This window comes from Lolium rigidum, chromosome 6 (genome assembly GCF_022539505.1).
Source record: "Lolium rigidum isolate FL_2022 chromosome 6, APGP_CSIRO_Lrig_0.1, whole genome shotgun sequence".
NCBI lineage: Eukaryota > Viridiplantae > Streptophyta > Magnoliopsida > Poales > Poaceae > Lolium > Lolium rigidum.
In genome coordinates, this window is record NC_061513.1 from 38,183,007 (window position 1) to 38,196,389 (window position 13,383).

General features: G+C 43.4%; 1 protein-coding gene across 1 annotated transcript; it reads right to left on the reverse strand.

Annotated features, from left to right (window-relative positions):
* Nucleotides 1–3,705: 3,705 nt before the first annotated feature.
* LOC124660521 (homeobox protein LUMINIDEPENDENS-like) lies at nucleotides 3,706–12,394 on the reverse strand. The gene is made up of 13 exons (XM_047198342.1): nucleotides 12,209–12,394; nucleotides 11,438–11,465; nucleotides 11,064–11,194; nucleotides 10,205–10,749; nucleotides 10,033–10,126; nucleotides 9,859–9,952; nucleotides 9,458–9,560; nucleotides 9,305–9,356; nucleotides 9,188–9,228; nucleotides 9,004–9,083; nucleotides 8,000–8,446; nucleotides 5,555–6,153; nucleotides 3,706–5,471 (listed from the first exon to the last, which is right to left on the reverse strand). Exons 1-13 carry the CDS (start codon nucleotides 12,392–12,394, stop codon nucleotides 3,942–3,944), a joined length of 3,930 nt encoding a protein of 1,309 aa, XP_047054298.1. The 3' UTR covers nucleotides 3,706–3,941.
* Nucleotides 12,395–13,383: the final 989 nt, after the last annotated feature.

A 13,383-nucleotide genomic window follows, 5' to 3' on the forward strand; every position in this document is an offset into this window, starting at 1 on the left:
GTCCTCGTTGGCCCCTTCCGGCATGAGTTCTCCAAAGTTAGTCCTGATCCAAGGGAAAGTTGCGCCGGCGGGAGTTCTCTCCTTTGGATCTTCTGGCGCCGGAGGAGCCATGCCAATAAGGTCCTCCATCTGTCCGCGCCACCCATCAGAAGCTGTGTTCATACACAGTGGGTCGCCCTGAATAGGAAGTCCAAGTATCATGGAAACATCCTGAAGAGTAAGGGTCATCTCGCCGGCCCTCAAGTGGAAGGTGTGCGTCTCCGGCCTCCACCGGTCGATAAGGGCGGTGAGTGCCGCGGCGTTCATGTTCAGCGCCCCCCCCCGGCTTACAAGCGTGATGAACGGGAGAAGACCGGTGGGCTGGATGAACTCCGTGTACCTCTCGTCATACGGCATATCTATTGTGCCATGGTACCGAATCTTCAAAGGGTGAAGATCTGTTCTCCTCTCCGTCATATGAAAAGCCCGGTGATTCCTGTCATACTCTTGATCTAGGAGCCACACCATCCTACATGTTTACACAAATACACCATATTATGAGCCATTCCTAACAAATATGAGCCAACACATACATGATAACATATCCAAATAAGCCATCACACATGCATCATATACATACATATACATTCATATCTAGGGATAAAACACCATATTATAAGCCATTCCTAACAAATATGAGTTATTTCATCACAAATACTACGCAACTATAACACATTTCAATGCATTTGCTAGGCAAATATTACACATTTCAACACATACATACATAGGGTTTCAACACATACATGTAAAATTTCAACACATACATATCTAGGTTTCAACAAATCTATGGTTCAAACACATGCATACATGAGGCTATGAATTTCAACACATACACTACAACATAGAGTCCACCAAAAAAAAATCCATGTCTAGGGTTCATGTCCAAATCTAGCAAGATCTATGAAATTTGTGGATGAATGAAAAGGATTCGAAGGGGATTACCTTGAGGAATGGATGGGGAAGAGATTGGCCGGGCAGATCTGATGATTTGGTGGTGGATTTGGTAGGGGGGGGGAGGGGGGAGGAGGACGAACCGCCGGCCTCCTTGCAGTCTTGAAGAAATAAAGAAGAGAGAAGAAGAAGAGGGTCGGGCTGGGGGCGGCTCGGGCGCCACACTTAAGTGGATGTGTGGTGCCCTTCCGAGCGGCGCCACACATGCTGCCATGTCGGATCAGCGCACAGCTCAGCGTCGAGGGTGCCACGTCGGCTGGGCGAGTGGCGCCGCTGGCAGGGACGCCACACAGTGAGGTGTGGCGCCGATGTGTGGGGCGTCACAAAAAAGGGTTAGATAGGTGAAATAGTTTCGCCGGAGGGTCAGTTTGTGCTATAGTTTTAGAAAAGGGTTATTTTTGTGTAAATCGCCGCAGAGATTCCGATCGGATCCGATCGGAAGTCCGTTGGACACACGCGGGTGAACACGGGTGATGGCTGGTCAAATGGCAGATGAGTTGCGCCACCGAGTTACCGCCGACGAAAGGAGCGGCTGGTGGTTGCCGCCGTGCGCCGTGCCAGGTCGTCGTCGCCCGCGTCTCTTTGTCGTGCTCCACGTTCGTGATTTTTGGCCGGCGGCTGATTTTTAGTACAGTACCAGGGGACCTTTCTTTCAGCAAGTTTTAAGACAGACGGTCACGTCTCTAACACATAAAGAAGGCGACATCACTCGAGTCTTAGCTCGTCACTGTCCAAAATAATTTATTAAAAAAATGATCTATTAATTAATCTTCACTATATACCAATGTAAAAAAGCACAAATCTTCTAATTTGCTTACCTTAATGGTATTGCACATCATATCACAACAAATTTAGCAACCACCAATCCATGATGAAGTATCTAGAGTTCTCAAATTCATTAGTATCAAATGATCTCCTTGATTTAGAGCTACTATACAAAGCTCTCCAGCCGAGAATTTTTCTATTCATTGGTTTCATTTTGCGAAACACGGTACAATCGCAGACGCTCACAAATGTGTACATACATTTATTATATAATGAATATATGCACGAACAACCTACATGTATGAGCATCTCCGGGCGACCAAGTCTGAGAAACCGAGCGTACATTGTGCGTACATAATGCTCTACTTCAACCTCCCCTGCTGACAAGTTGAACTGTGGGGCGGAGGGACTCACAACGCGTGAGTTGGATTCCCTAGGGACGCAAAAGTTGCTATGATGGTAGCGATGAGGAGGATATCTCGTCGTGGGGTTTTAGGGGCTACTATGGAAATTTAGTGGGAACCTTGATGATGATGATGATGATGATGATGAGGATGATTGTAGGGGCTACTGTGGCGATTGTAGCGAGAGGAACAAGAGTTGAACAAGAATAGGGCATTACGACATTAGGGCACAATCGCCGCCTTTCCAACAAACCTTGCCTCCTATGACATGATTAAGACTATCACCTTTTTTAGTGTATTCAATGGCATATCTTCCAACAAAAATAGGTGGAAGATATGCCATTGGTGGGACAGAGTTGTAACGCCTAGCAGCTCTGGTTCCCCGCCGACAGACAACGAGGACGATTGGGAGGCCGACGAGGAAGAGGAGGAAGAGGCTGAGGAGGCGGCGGCAAAGAAGGGGGCAAGGGCCCGGGCGAAGGCGAAGGCGCAGCCGGCGAGCACCGTCGACAACGAGGGGGCACAAATTCCTCCGACACATCGAACAACGCCGGCTCTTCGGAAGAGGTGACGAGCAGGAAGCGCCACCGTGAGGACGACGAGGCGGAGCCATCAAAGAAGAAGTAGTTTAAAAAATTAGTTCATTTTTTAAAAAAGTTTTTATATGTAATTTGTTTATGTTTTTTCGAAGTTTTTATATGCAAGTTGTTTATGTTGCACCGCTTTGTTAGTAGAGCGTTATTTCTTCGCCGTAACTACAAATTTCTTTTATCTATTAAAATAAAAATACAGCGTTATTTCAAAGTTTTGGGGCGCGTTTGGGGGACGCGGCTGGGGAGCGACGTTCCCAAACACGGCATGAAGAAACACGTCCCCCAAACGCTCGATCCGACGCCGTGGGGCGCTTTGGGGACGCCCGTCTGGAGATGCTCTTAGGTAAGTTGGATGTTCCTTACTCTCCATATTCCTAATGCAAGTGCAATGGTGTTTTTCTTTTGTACATTTCACATCATCTAACGAGGGAAAAAATGTTATAAAATAGATTATTCGTTAGTATCATTTGTGCAGTTAATGCTTGTATAAACATAAAAGAACATGTGAAAATTAAAGTTAATCAAGATAATTTAAGTTAAAATGATGGTGTCTCATACGAGTCATACGACCGAACAAATTACGTTGTATTTAAGTGATTACCTGTTGGCTATGAAAAACATCTATTTTTCATGTTTCCTTTTTCCATCTCAGAAATCATTCTATATGGAATTACACCCTAATTGGCTCAATGACCAGCAAATGGACACCAGATTTACACGTGTGAAAAATGAGTGAACAGTTGGAAAAGGAAGTCGGTAAGAAATTGACTGGTGATACGGAAAAAAGGAACAAGCCCACTTTTCCTAGAACGCTACTTTGCGTCCCTCTACAACACACAAAAATTGTGCAAAAGATGCCAAGATAGAGACAAGTCGCCAAAACGGGAGACGTCGTTCGGGGCAATTGTTCGGAAGCCAAAACGAGATTCGCTTCTGTAACGACCGAGGCGCGATGAAAAGAAAATTTGGCTTATCATTGATGCAGACCTATCATCATCTAACTACTATAGTTTCATGTTTCCTTCTTTCTTTCTAGTTACCTCCCATCGCCACCTGCTGCTACTACATGTTTACATTACATGATGTATATTTTTCTAGATGGCCTCTGCATCAATCAGAGAGACCAGGATTAACGAATCAAACATCACAATCAGAGAGCTCACAAAGAATTAGCTAATGTATGCACAAATCACTCCCATCGTCTTCTTCGGCGCTGATCATACGCATTTTGACCGTCGCTCGGATTGTAATGATCTTGCTTCCCGGTGGTCCATTGCCTTGATGTGTCAGGGTTTTGGCCCTGGTTAGCCGTGCTCCATGTCCGCTTAGGATCGGCGGGCGTGTAACTTTGCTGCCCGGAGCTCCACTGCCTTGAAGGGTCAGGTGGAGTGTAGCCCTGTTGCCCTGAGGTCCACTGCCTTGAAGGTTCAGCTGTAGTGTAGCTCTGCTGCCTCGAAGGTTCAGCTGGAGTGTAGCTCTGTTGCGCAGAGCTCCACTGCCTTGAGGTCTCTGCAGTAGTGTAGCTCTGCTGCGCGGAGCTCCACTGCCTTGAAGTCTCTGCAGTAGTGTAGCTTTGTTGCCTTGATGGTTCAGCTGGGGCGTAGCTCTGTTGTCCGGAACTCCACTGCCTTGAAGGCTGCTCTGCTGGTGTGTAGCTCTGTTGCCTTGAAGGCTCCACGGGAGTGTAGCTCTGTTGCCTTGATGGTTCAGCAGGAGTGTAGCTAGGTTGCCCAGAACTCCAGTCCCTCGATGCCACGGAATTATAGTTTTGTTGCCCATAATTCCCCAGTTTCGAGGGCTCTGGAATGTACCCTTGTGTGCCACCATAGACTCTAGCAGCGCCAGGCTCCGGGGATAGCGAATGCCGCTGGTGAGCTATACGACCCGACACCTGATACTCCGAAGTTTGAGCGTAACCATTTCTAGCCAGTCCTTGGGATGGGACTGGCATAGCACCATAAGCATCGTATGTAGTCTGCATGCTTTGGTTGTTGTATGCACTCTGGTTAAGATAGGCCGCTGATGCGTCATTAAATGAATTAGTTGTACGTGCAGCCCATGGATCAGGTGTTGTGCTTCGTCCAGTGCTGGCAACATTAGCAGCACTAGATTGCCAGGGGAGTGTCGTATAAGATGCATTTGGATCAGGTGTTGTGCTTCGTCCAGTGGTGGCAACATTAGCAGCACTAGATTGCCAGGGGAGTGTCGTATAAGATGCATTTGGATCAGGTGTTGTGCTTCGTCCAGTGCTGGCAACATTAGCAGCACTAGATTGCCAGGGGAGTGTCGTATAAGATGCATTTGGATCAGGCGTCAAGGAATGTGCTGGAGCAGGATTTGTGGTGTTCTGAAATTCATGGGCTGGTTTATTTGCAGCTGGCTGCTGATGGATGGCCACTGCAGCGGGATCAGAAACCATAGCATATGGCTGGGTATGCTGATGTACCGGAGTTCTGTTCAACAGGTTATTCACAGGCGCAACATGCTGAGTTAGCGGATTTACCGAGACCGCCAACTGAGGTAGAGACGGGATGTTACTTTGGATGTGTGCCGGCATGGCAGAAACTGAAGTATAAGGTTGTGAAGGCAACAGACTAACAACGTTTGAGAAGCTTTTGTCCACTGCATTGGACAGAGGTGTGTTTCCTCTATTGGATAAATGTGCCTGCGGCAAGTTTGCTGCGCTCGCTTGCGTTGGGAATTCAGATCTCCAGCCCGCCTGCCAAAGGGAACATACACATATATGAACAAAACGTGCAGCATTAAGACTGGAAAACAAACAAAATGAGCCAGCAGACTAACACTTGCTGGAAGATCTTTTGGAGGAGTGGGTGATGGAAGTGAAGTAGGGATCATTTCAGGGCCAGGTTCAGGCTCTTTTGGAACACTAGCACCGTTAGCCAGACTATTTACCAGCTCCGAAAGTCCAAGGCCAGTCTGCTTCAGCATGTCCAGAAGCGCGACAGTCTGATCGTTTGGCAGGTTCCCCACCTGGTTAGATGACAGTGCAAATACAAGCTGTGGATTCTTGAGCAGCACTGCAAGCAGCTCAAGATCTGGCTCAGTAGCTGCACCGTTAGCACCAGCAGGAACTGTCAAAGATGATGACAAGGTTGATCCAACTTGCTTGTTTTCGTCAGGAAAGCCAATGTCAGGAGGTGCTGCATCCACGCTATCCGACTCCATAGCGTCAGCATCTGGTGCCTGGTCAATTGGAATTTCTGGGGTCAGGCTGTCATCAAAGTCCATTTCCAAATCCCATGGGTCCTTGGGGTTCAACGGAATGTCCTTTAGACTTGCATAAAAGGTCTCCTTCCCACGTCGATTTCTCTGTGTTTGAACATCAAGCTCCTTGCTATTTTCCCCAGTACTTAAACTCCACGAGGGGTCTATCCATACCTCTGCAACAAGAGGTAATAGACTTCAAACAATGAACAGAAACCAATATAGTACAGGTCATGCTCAAGAAATAGCTTAATAAAATACAGAAAGTATAAAAAGTAAGGAGTATAACTTTTTTATCGCTGCAACAGGCAATACACAATGATATGAACTGGTAAATTCCTTGCATTTAAGCTCAGCTGTGCTAAAATAGCTGGAATATATCATTCGACCTGCTGCTTCTTCAAGCTAAGATTTGGCTAACAAGATCCTTAATTTCTTTTTTGTTTAATATAATTCATAGCTTTTGTATTTCATTAATTGTTATTGGAACAGCAACTGCTGACAGCATAACGATCAGCAGTATCTCGGAAATATCTTCCTAGTCAGCGGCAGCACATGATACGCAAACTTGACTTTTGTGGAAGAATTGTTTATGAGAATTAACGATGATAAAAAACGTGAGGCAGTCCATTTACATAAATATCAAGTTGAAGATTGTTACAGACACTAGCATATGTCCGGTTATATGAAACTTTGCAGCAAACAAGTAACAAAACTGAAAGGGCCAATGAGAGGCTGCTTCTGATATAGAAACGGATAGGCATATCACAGCCACAGTCAGTCACACACCAACAGCTGCAGGTCAAAGAAGACCAAATAATAACACTTACATTACAAACTCCCCATATGCACTGAAAATTAAGGCACAAACAAACACCATCTGTAGTTAAATAAACAACATAGTGTTTCTTCATGGTCCATGTAACTACAGAAGGGGGTAAATGTGTGAGCATTTGATACAGGCAAAGATCCCAGAGCTTCTCATCTGCAAACCCCCAGAAATAATCTGACCAGTTTACAGCTGTCAGGAATCACTGAGTTATGAACTAAAATGCACCTCCTGAATGCTGAATGCTTTTGGCAAGTAAATTCAGATTGTGTTTGAATTTAGGTTATGCTGGACTCTTTTTATGAACTGGTTGCCTGTTGATGCATAATTATGTGTAGGAGGATTTCGAAAGAGCCTGCATAAGCCAGAAGCGCCAGGCACCAGCATGGCATGTACCAGGCCAAACCACAACTATTCAATTTGCTTAAAGAGCAGTACTTGTTTCCGCTTGTGTTTGAATTTTGAAGGGGCAAAAAATTCAATGCAACATGTGCAATGCAGATTTCCAGGTCAAATGCTATGACACCATAATCCATTTCCATCCTTGTTTGTGTTCTTGCGGCTCAGTATGCTTAGCAACTGTTTAAACATGGGTACATGTATTAACCGTTGTGGATGTACTCAGCATACATCCTACATTACTTAAGTAACTCTAGCATTGCACCGAGTCTGAAAGGATGGTGCTACTACACGTGTATTCATATGGTCGCATGAGATAACAGTAACTGTTAATTTGTCGTGCCATTGCAGCAAATTGTACATAATGTTGAACCAAGTGCAGAGCTATTTACAGCCAAGCATTGTTTTGGAGAACCTTCATTTGAGTGCTTCTCAGATGAGTTATTCATAGCGGTTGGAAGTTGCCCATATAACTGGTGCATGTGAGATCAAACAAAAGAAATAACTCACGCCTAGATTCTTTTGAGGTGTACTTTTCTCCATTTCAACTGAAGCTGATTCGTCTCAACATATTGATTTTGGAGATAAGACCTGGTATAAGCTACGGTTTACGCAATTCACAAAATCTTTTCTTACAAATAAAAGACAATGCACTTCAAGTTCTCAAGCTGCGAAACATTCCATTAACCATATGATCTCACTGGTTCTCATTGTCCAAAAAGGTTTTTTGAACTCTGAAATATCCAACATTCTAAGAATTTGGGCAAGTGAAGGAGCACAAAGCAAAGGTATACCTGGTGGTATCTGCCAACGAATCCTCTTGGAATCCAATTTCACTACGGAGTTCTCTTTGGCAGCTAAGTTTAGCTTTGGACTCGCCAGGATTTCTGGCTTATCAGGCGAAGGTACTCCATTCTGTATAAGAGTTGATGGGCTTGGGTCAACAGGTTGTTTAGTAGTTGATGTGGGGGGACTTGAAGGTATAGGAGGCACATTTGAGTTGACCGATCCAGATGGTTTTTGAGTTTCTGTCGTCTCTAGTTTATCAGTCACTTTACTTTTGTCAACCTTGCCATACTTCTCCTGCATAAACATGGCACGCATCTTTGCTTTTTGGATATCATCTGCGGATAATGGTCTGCTATTATTTGTAGATAAGCTCCTAGCAGATTGAACATTCTTCCCGGTAACTTTCCGATTTGGATGCTCTACAAGTAGAAGTTTTCTTTTCTCTTTGGACTCTGTAAATTAGCTAAGGAAGTCCACACAGGCAGTTTGAGCTATGATAAATATCAAGACGAGTGAAGTAATAAGGTAAAACATTCAATTTAAAGATGATACAGGTGGTGCATCAATAGTAATGACTACTATGAAGTCAACAGGCACAACCATAAACTTATCATATTCATGAACGGATATTACACATTAAAACTGCAATAAACAGCAACACTGCGTATTCAGGACAAATATAGCCAGATTCGCAAGCTGTAATGGAAAAGAAAGCTATTAGTAACATCAATTTAACCAGACGACATTTGTGGACAAATTGAATATTTATAAGTCCCTAAAGGGTCCTTCTATGTAACAGGTGCAAGACACTGATGTAGCTACCAAGAAAAGCCATCAGATCTAAGTACAAATTAGGTAAGCAGTCCCTATTTGCTAAGAAAAACTATAAGATACATGTGATTGGAATAATAATAAAATAGATATAATGCCTTTTATATACAGGCAATAGTATGCTAAGAAAAGATAAGTAAAACTGGTAGTGCTGAACTTAAACTTAGTGAAAGGATACTTGGCTTCACAGGACTGTTTTTAAATGAATCATCGGCAGAAGCTGTGAGCAGCAATGGAGTTTTCTTGGACTCAGGCTTTCTGCACAGTGACACACAGACCAAGTCAATCAATATCTTGCTAGCCAAAATAAAGGTAATGTAAATCACTTAGCATGTCTACAGTTTAAGCTATTTAAAGGGCACCTGCTCTCACTTGCACCTTCAGTCAAGGCAAGGATCTCCTCCTGATAGACCAGAGCGATTAAACAGCAGAACATGTGTATGTACTCAATGTATATCGTTACTTAGATAGATACTTACAGTAATATCAACTTCAGATCTCCAGGAGTCATCACGGAGAATCTCACTTATCCTGCAAAAGAAAAAAAAAACTGATCACAATAGAAACCTCCAAAAAAACGTAATGCCAAACAATAGAAATACAGCACAAATGTTCAAGTAAGGACAACTCACCTTTGTTTACAAATTAAATCTTTTTGAGGTTTCTTCGACGCTTGACTCCGTATGAGCACTTTGCTCAATCTGGAGAGCAAGTTCCTGGCCCTGCTGGATATGTCTGATCTTCAAAAATCAGATAAGTATTACTAAACAGCCCAAGAAACTAAGAGAATCTATATATGCATGAGATACAGCAGTGGAACAGGAGATACAAGCAAATGCTAGAACTAATCCAGATGGGAAAATGCATCTCAACGATGCTGTACTGGACAAGTAGGCATATAAATTAACAACATAATTAGACTTTCAAAACATTATCAAACTATTAATCGTTTGCAATTAGTCATCTTTTTCATGCCAAATATCATGCGATAAGTATGTGCAAAATTTTAAGTCTCATGGCGTTTTCTACACACCTTGTGTCCTATAAAACCGCAATCTGTTAACAGCTTGCAGAACAGCTGACATGTGGACTGGCAAAGCTTTATATAGTGGAAGGTGAAGAAGCACCTACAGCAATGAGACGATAGTTCAAAATACATGCCAATATACCATAGACATATACATGCCCAGCTGAAAAAAGTAAGAACCTTGAAAATGACGAGAATAACGGTTGTTTGCTCTTCAGTAGCTGCTTCGCTCAGCCATGTTGACACAATAGTCAAACCACCCATTGTTAAGAACCTGCACGGTTATTGAAAGGTGAAGCTAGGACCAATATAATCATTTCAAGCTCTGTACGTACTATAAGGCCTATCTTACCAACTAAGAATCGTCGCATTATTTATTTGAAGAATCCATTGCATCAACTTGACCTGTCCCGAAAATGTTTCCTCCTTCCGCATTAGGGCAAAGATACTATCCAAGAACTTTTTATCTTCTGACTCAACACCTGGTGCAACTTCCTCTTGTTTAGTTTCCTTTTGAACAGAGCCTGGATTAATCTTAGCATCCGTTGGTTCGGCTGTTTCCATAGGGGTGACAGGTGTTGGGGTTGAGGTTGGGGTTGCAGTGTTCTGCTGGGCCTCTGCTTGTTGTAAAGAATTCTGCGGGGCCTCTGCTGGTTGTAGAGAATTCTGCAGGCTGTCTGCTTGTTGAGAAGAGCTTTGCAACATCTCTACTGGTCCTAAAGTGTTCAAAGGTTCAACAACTTGAGCATGTGTCTCAATGTCAAGAGGTGTCTGCTCACTGCTCATGGAGCATACACTGTTAGGCGTCTTGGATGCCTCTAATTCGAGTGCTTTCTCTCGTGACAAACGGACAGCTTTTCTTACTCGCGTACGCTGACTTGCAAAAAACTCCCTGACCTATAACCATTGAGTTAAAGCTTATCAACAATAACTCAAGGAAAAGGAAATTCATATGATATCATCAGTTCATGTTTGAGATAGGAAGCAAACACATTGTAAGCAATCAAGCTAGAACAAAAGGGAAAAAATATCAAGATTATTTTGAAGCTTGAACCCAGTTTAATAGCTACTGTTCACTTATATGTTATGAAATGATGAAGGGCATAATTTCATTCCAAATCAATCTTAAGAGAAGTGTATAAGAGCACATAAATATGTATAGACATCAACGTACAGAGAGAACAACAGCACATGTGAGACAAAGAGCAGACCTGTGTAACAGTAACCCCACAAAGTGCGCTTATCTCCCGAGTTTCTCTTTTGCCAATAGTATCTTTCACAGCAAAAAGTGACTGCATGGAATTAACTGCTTTTGGATTCAACAGATCCCTTGGTTTTTTACCTACAAAATTTGAACCATCGTAAGGAAATGCGTTGAATAGCAGACACTGATTATAGTAACTGTGGAATAATTCTTAAAATGATTCTTATGCATGACACAGTCAAGCTTAAATCCAATAAAACTTTCCGTATCTGCAAATTATTGAGTAATTATGCTCGTGGCAGTTAATCAAATATTTTACTAATGTCTCGAAAAAATTAACTGAGCAGATTTGAATCCAATCGATGTAGACAAACAACTCACCTATCTTGATAGACAATGCACCAGCAGCCTGCAAGAAACAACCAAATGCAAGATTAGTCCATAGATGAACAACTTTCTGAAAAGGCAAGAGAGTCATCATAGCATGCATGAAGGGCCTAAAACACAAAACTGGCAATGATACAGAAAGTACATCCTACTATCTTCATCAAACAACTTAAGCATCCATTTAAAATACACTCTTAAGATACCATAATTCAGAACAGATAAGTTAATTTCACTATATATCATTTGCCAGACCAAGAAGTGAAGAAATTTATATGTTTAGCTAAACCTACTGTGGGGTGTGGGCATCAGAGTAGCTACAAAATCAGTGTTCAGCACCCTGTTGACCCAAATATAGCTTCCAATTTCTCAGTTTCTCGAGGTTACAACTCTGTCGTTTAAATTCGCAGTATTCTGTTATCAGAATCATAAACTACATACTATCATGGATGTACTAGGACCTAAATATTAGATATAAACACACCTGGAGTAGTGGACCACTACAGACTCGTTCCAATTCAGTATCCATTTGGCCAAAGCATATGAAACTCCCGTCATACAGCACCAAAAGGACTACCAGGTCAAGCTACCAATTCGCAAGAACCTAAGCTACCAAAGTCGACCTAAGCTCTGATGGCAATCAATCGGGTGTACTACCCAGAAATCCCTACTTGTGCGCAAAGCTCGTCCCGGTAGAGAAAATATACAAGTTGCATAGATCGAGAAAAATGTAGGAGGGGCAGAGATTGGAGGAAGGGAGCTCCTGACCATCTCCTGGGCGAGCGGGTTGACGCCGGTGAGGTGGCACTGGGCGACGACGAGGCGCTGGAGCTGGTCCACCTGCGCGTGCAGCGTCGCCTGCTGCGCCGCCACCATCGCGGGGATCGAGCCCGCGCCGCCCGCCTCGACGAGGGCTCCGGCTCCGGCGGCGGGCGTGAAGGGGACGAGCTCCATTGCCCACGCGGGCGGCTGCTCGCATCCAGGCCGCCGCCGCCGCCTCTCTCCGTCGGCGTGGGCGCTGCCGGGGTTAGGGTTTGGCGGCGGGCGAGCTGACGGAAGCGGACGGGACGGGGACGCGACCCGGCGAGATGGACAGATGAGGTGGGCTACCAGTTTTTTTTTTCTCTCTCCCTTTTTTCTTGAGCCTTGGACTGCACCGTGGGCCCACGTGTCAGAGGCAAGTTTATATTGTGTTCGGTGCTACTGCAGAGAGTGGCAAAATGTAGGATGGGCTACGTGTAGGTTTCTAAAAAAAAGCGAAATCAACAATTCAAAACTTCAAAAAAAAATATGAACAAAAAAATTTAGATGTATGCAATGATTCATTCTATCGGTGTGCAGAAAACCAGTGTGAGATAATCTGTATTTTGGGCACTGTAAAATTAATAAAATTGTAGATCTAAAAGAGTGAACAATGCAACTTTTCAAATCTTTCAAGATTGTCAGATTTTTTCATTTTCGTGTAGCTTAGGATACTAAGTAGTTTTCTTTCAGATTTTGTAGGTTTGTAGAATACCTCATTGACTATATCCAGAATTTTTCTCCTGATTTTTTTAAAACTTTAAATTATTATTTCCGAATTTTGAGAAATACCAGGCTACATGTAGCCCGGGCACCATTTATTGTTTCTGGCTATACTAGTAGATCACCGATCTATTGCAGCAGATGTTTTTCTTCTTTGATGGACTTCTCTTGCAGTAGGTAAGTTTGTGTCACTGATTATTCTTTCCAGATCTGCTGCGGTTTTTTTATTAGGGCTAATGTCAGGACTAGATTAGTATTAAATAAGAAAAGCTATTGCAAAGAAATATCTAAAGCTAGGACCGTTGTCCCTGCATTTAAATAACAGACCTAAGAAAACTTATACATTCAAACCCCAAGTAAAACCTTCTACAACTGAATCCACCACCGTTGGATTGGTCACCGCCACATCCCGAACAAGA